The following is a 5,080-nucleotide window of genomic DNA, read 5'->3' as shown; positions in this document are numbered from 1 at the left end:
AAAGGAGCCGTGGCCTATCCAAAGGAGCCGTGGCCTATCCAAAGGAGCCGTGGCCTATCCAAAGGAGCCTTGGCCTATCCAAAGGAGCCTTGGCCTATCCAAAGGAGCCGTGGCCTATCCAAAGGAGCCATGGCCTATCCAAAGGAGCCATGGCCTATCCAAAGGAGCCATGGCCTATCCAAAGGAGCCATGGCCTATCCAAAGGAGCCATGGCCTATCCAAAGGAGCCATGGCCTATCCAAAGGAGCCATGGCCTATCCAAAGGAGCCATGGCCTATCCAAAGGAGCCATGGCCTATCCAAAGGAGCCATGGCCTATCCAAAGGAGCCATGGCCTATCCAAAGGAGCAATGGCCTATCCAAAGGAGCAATGGCCTATCCAAAGGAGCAATGGCCTATCCAAAGGAGCAATGGCCTATCCAAAGGAGCAATGGCCTATCCAAAGGAGCAATGCCCTATCCAAAAGAGCAATGCCCTATCCAAAAGAGCAATGCTATATCAAGTCAAGAATCAAGCAGCACGCTGCAAAAGTCGACGTGTGCGGATCATGTGCCCAGGAGGGGGCAGTGTGGTTGCCTTTGGTTATGGGTGCACGACGGAAAGGTTGCAGGTGTGGACAGTGTTTGGGGGTCTGACGGTTGGTCTTGCTTAAGAGGTTGTGGCTTATCTGGATCCAGCGGTGTCTTGTGCTTGGTTGCCATTGACGGCTCACTTGGGGGAGGACGTGGTGACTTGGATGGAGACAAAACTGAACTTTGACGCGGAGCCCAATGTCCAAGCTTGCCATATGACTTGTACCATTTTGTCTTTTTCTAACCTGCCACTGTCGTGCTCGCTGCGTTCTTTGTTCTCCCCCATCGGTGTAGGGCGGCGCTGGAGCGAGCCGATCCCGAATGTCCAATTTTGCAATTTGACTTGTACCATTTTGTCTTTTTCTAACCTGCCACTGTTGCACTTGATCTAACCCTAACCTACCACCACTGTGGTACTTGCGTTCTTTGTTCTCCCCTAGGTGTAGGACAGCATTGGACGGTAACATTTTGTCTTCTTCTAACCTACCACTGTCGTGCTTGATCTAAGCTGTGTGTCCTTTGTTCTCTAGGGGGCGGTGTTTGGGCGAGCCGGTCCACGAGGAAGACGTAATGATGCGAGCAGCGCCCAACTCATTGCGTGTTCTGCCATTTGCAGGCCGGACGCAAAAGGGGGGGGGGGGGCGCACGGCCCGATCCGACCGGGCGACGCTCACCAATAGTAGCTAGCCGCTGTGCTCAAGTAAGCAAGTGACCGACAACTTTGGGTGCTCTTTGAGTTTCTAACATTTGTTTCTGTTTCTGCAGATGGCGACCGGGATGTGACACGATCTGATCAGAGGTGAACGGAGCGCTGTGGCATCGCTCTGAAGTCGCCGACTTCTGAGGGAGACCCGCTTCCCTGGAGGCGTCGACCTGCGCAGCTTCAACGTGTGAAATGGATTTTTTAATTTTTTTTTTTTTTAATAACACCAGCGGTGTCCCAATGTCTGTTTGAGGGCTGCATACTGAAACAAATTCAGAATTCTTTGACACCAATTACTTCAATCAATCACGAAATGTTGCCATTGACATTTTGTGCTACAAAGCAGTGTTGCGTTCATTCATGTGGTGTGTTGATCAAGTTGCCCCGAGGCTGCCATTTGGACACCAATGGTGACATGTGTGTAGGGCTGCACGTGTATTGGAAAACTGCCATATGGTGGTCTAGGTTATTGACATGCACTTTAAGACCGCAAAGATTTGGTTTTTCATGTCTCAAATGAAATATGTTTTCTTGCCTAACTATTTGTAATGAGTTAAGACGATAAGTCATTGTAAGTTAAAGTTAACTCATCTAACTGATCTCATTGCGATCAAATAGTTAACCTCCATCCAAGAATTTTGCACAACTTGCCTCAATGCAGTGGTCTGGCCCAATACTGCCATATCATTGGTTTTCCAAAATGTTGTGCAGCCCTCATTGAGTGCCAAACGCGCAGCGACGGCAAGCGCAAGCGACACCGCAGCGACGGCAAGCGCAAGCGACCGCGCAGCGACGGCAAGCGCAAGCGACCGCGCAGCGACGGCAAGCGCAAGCGACCGCGCAAGCGACCGCGCAGCGACGGCAAGCGCAAGCGACCGCGCAGCGACGGCAAGCGCAAGCGACCGCGCAGCGACGGCAAGCGCAAGCGACCGCGCAAGCGACCGCGCAGCGACGGCAAGCGCAAGCGACCGCGCAAGCGACGGCAAGCGCAAGCGACGGCAAGCGCAAGCGACGGCGCAGCGAGACTTTTGTGCTTGTCTTTCAAGGTGGAAGAGACGATGTATGAAACGAAGAGCCGGTGGACGGAGGCCACCAGACCCGCGATTGGTGAGCGGGTTGCAAAGGAAGGAATCGCCCAAAGAAAGGAGTCGCCAAGTGTTGAAGAGGAGCCTGATGCATGACTGGCCAAGGCTGGCCAGAGGCGGTGACATGGCAATCCAATCTGCAAGCGCAGTGTACACACTTGTTGGTTTTAATTTGATTTCCTCATTTTTCTGCCTTTCAGCTGGCAGCGGATGGGGCGAGCGCCAGCCTGCACCGAGAGGGACTGGGCTGCACCCACAAGACCAGGGAGGGGGCAGGTAATGAGTACGTTGACAGAAGTAAACCGCATGCAACTGAGTGCCGTTTGTCTTTTTGAGCTTGTGCGAGGCGAAAGACGAGTCCAACACCGGCCGGAGCAGACCCGGACCTTGGCCCGTGACGAGCGGCCCACACGAGACTGATGGGTGCAGATGCAGCCAGCGTTTCGGCGGAGTATGACTTTGTTTTTTCTTTTGTGCTTTCCCTACCCCTGTCTGTTTGAATAGGGTAACTAGTAGCACGCACGGGCATTTGGGTTGCTGTGACTCTCTAGATACGAATCGGCAAAGTAGACACCCCCTGCCCCCCTCCCTCCCTCCCTCTCTCGCTCTCTTTCTCCAACGCGCCCGGCAGTACCTGCATGGCCTGGTGCACTCAGGGTGGAACGTGGCTATACCTTGCCCTTTGTGGAATACCAGGGTATAATGTCTGCCAGACTGGGTCCCAGTGTCGTCGACGGTGTCGAGGACAAGGAGATTCTCCGTGACGCTCTCCGTGACGTCACGTTTTCCTCTTTTTTTTTTTCCCACTCGGGGCCCAGCCAGCTCTACTCAGGGGGAACTGTCCGGTTGCGCTTAAGTGCGCACCAAAGCCTCTTTTCATCTCCTCTCGCTCTTTCCCTCCCAATTTTTGTAAGGGGTTAAACATTTCATAACCCGGATCGCTCCAATGCGGGAGGGCCGTATGAGACATGCTCCAGCCCGTGCATGCCGCTAGTTACCTGATTCAAACTTACCTTAGTCAAGGTTGGGGGGGTGGTGCTAGTGAAAATGTTCCCCTTGCAAAAACCACCACAATGTCTGCCTTTCAGGATTGCTGGGGCACTGGATCCGATGAGTGCCTGCACAGAGAGGGACTGGACAGGACCGCGAGACCAGAGGGTAATAATAAAAAACTTTATTTGTAGAGCACCTTTCATACAAGAAATGCAGCTCAAAGCACTTTACAACAAAGTAAGAAATTACAAGCATTGAATTCTTCATATAGGAACAGACATAAAAAGAAAACAAAAACATTCATGTATGCATACGCAATTAATAAAGGGAGCTTAAAATAGGAGCACGCTTTAATAGACAGGTAATGAGTACGTCCACAGAAGTGAACCGCATGCAACAGAGTGCCGTTTTTCTTTTTGCAGTGGCACGAGGCGGCGGATGAGTCCAAACGTCGAATACCGGCCGGGGGGGGGAGCCAACCATCGCCCGTGATGAGCGGCCGACACGAGACGGACGGGTGCGGATGCAGCGAGGGCAAAGCGCCCAGCCAGCATTTAAGGAGAGTATGACTTTGTTTTTTTCTTTTGTCCTTTCCTCCCTCCACTTCTTCACTGGGTGTGCACACTGGCTATCTGCATGATGCCTCTTTCTTTCTTTCTCAGCGCTGCGTCATTTTGCAATATTGTTGTTTTACTGTTGTTTTTTTAATCATGAAATGAACTGTTTGTACTGTAATTGTGTGTGTGTGTGTGTGTGTGTGTGTACCACTGAACTGCAATTAAACTGTGAACTGAATTCAAGTGGTCCATTTTAAACATTGGCATTGGCAGTCTATCGTGCATACAAACTGGAATCATTTGAGACATTCTCAATGACAAGACAATTGTAAAGTTAGGCTGAAACAAAATTGACTTGTTAAATATGCAGTGTCAGGCTTTTTTTTTTTTTTTTTAAACTACACAAAGAAAAGCTGGATGCATTCTAAATTGTTGACAAAAGCCAAGTAGCCAGACACCCATAGATGCAAACGACAAGTGTACAAACGGTCTCTGTTGCGATCAGTAAGTCATCTTTGGCAACCCTGCTTTAAAATGGCCACCGAACTCAGAATCTTGCAGAATGTTGGTACATTTTTCTGTAAGAGTAAAAGCTGTTATTTGAATCTAGTCAGAGCCGTTTTTTGGTTTGTTTTGAATCGTCATGCATCATGTGGGCATTCTTGTGAATAAAATCAACAGTGGTGTGTTGGCTTCCTGTTGGTGGTCTTGTAAATAAAGTCAACTTTGGTGTCAGTCATCATTCGCGATGTGCCTCAATCGATGGTGCATCTCTTGAATGTGAAACTTATTGCATGTTTTGTTACAGGGCTTGATGTATTCATTGGCTGTCTGACTACAAAACAGGCTGTTGCTGTCCAGTCCAGGTTGCTGCTATAGTCAATTGAATTTATAAACACAGCGTGTAACTTCCAGGACCTTAGCTTTCAAGTCAAAGCAGTTGCGTAACTACACGGCTAGCCTCGGTACATGTACTGGGTGGTACCACCCAGTTCAGAGTGAAGTAAAGGCCAGAGTGTTCTTATTCATACCGGCATCCTTATGAAATTGACCGTATTAGACAGGCTAAATGAATTCCAAGTAGCAGCGTATTTGCCTCAACCTGTCTGATGCTGGGTCAATGTGATGCACCTTTCGTTGTTTTACCCAAAACAACCTAAGAAATAAAGTA

General features: G+C 49.8%; 1 protein-coding gene across 3 annotated transcripts; it reads left to right on the top strand.

Annotated features, from left to right (window-relative positions):
• Nucleotides 1-215: 215 nt before the first annotated feature.
• LOC148389045 (uncharacterized) lies at nucleotides 216-4,628 on the top strand. 3 transcript variants are annotated; one of them, XR_015862304.1, is made up of 6 exons: nucleotides 216-1,271; nucleotides 1,337-2,478; nucleotides 2,560-2,635; nucleotides 2,706-2,810; nucleotides 3,448-3,517; nucleotides 3,775-4,628. XR_015862304.1 is itself a non-coding variant. In XM_088395061.1 (6 exons), the coding sequence occupies exons 2-6, from the start codon at nucleotides 2,337-2,339 to the stop codon at nucleotides 3,792-3,794; spliced, it is 423 nt and encodes a 140-aa protein (XP_088251187.1). In that variant the 5' UTR covers nucleotides 230-1,271; nucleotides 1,337-2,336; the 3' UTR covers nucleotides 3,795-4,628. The 3 variants fall into 3 exon arrangements, 1 of the variants encoding a protein (XP_088251187.1); XM_088395061.1 differs by having other exon boundaries at nucleotides 230-1,271; nucleotides 2,696-2,810; XR_015862303.1 differs by having other exon boundaries at nucleotides 1,337-2,635.
• The last annotated feature ends 452 nt before the right edge of the window (nucleotides 4,629-5,080 follow it).

This window comes from Syngnathus floridae, chromosome 13 (genome assembly GCF_059516105.1).
Source record: "Syngnathus floridae isolate MCC-2025c chromosome 13, RoL_Sflo_1.0, whole genome shotgun sequence".
Taxonomy (NCBI): domain Eukaryota; kingdom Metazoa; phylum Chordata; class Actinopteri; order Syngnathiformes; family Syngnathidae; genus Syngnathus; species Syngnathus floridae.
Note: the sequence above shows the minus strand (reverse complement) of the source record. Positions and strands in the feature narration are given on the sequence as shown.

Excerpts from the sequence above, each read along its gene's own strand:
- LOC148389045 (XM_088395061.1), top strand. The coding sequence starts at position 2,337 with ATGAAACGAAGAGCCGGTGGACGGAGGCCACCAGACCCGCGATTGGTG. Across the intron at positions 2,636-2,695 it reads CAAGACCAGGGAGGGGGCAG|CTTGTGCGAGGCGAAAGACG; the intron begins GTAATGAGTACG and ends TGTCTTTTTGAG. Across the intron at positions 2,811-3,447 it reads GCAGCCAGCGTTTCGGCGGA|GATTGCTGGGGCACTGGATC; the intron begins GTATGACTTTGT and ends TCTGCCTTTCAG.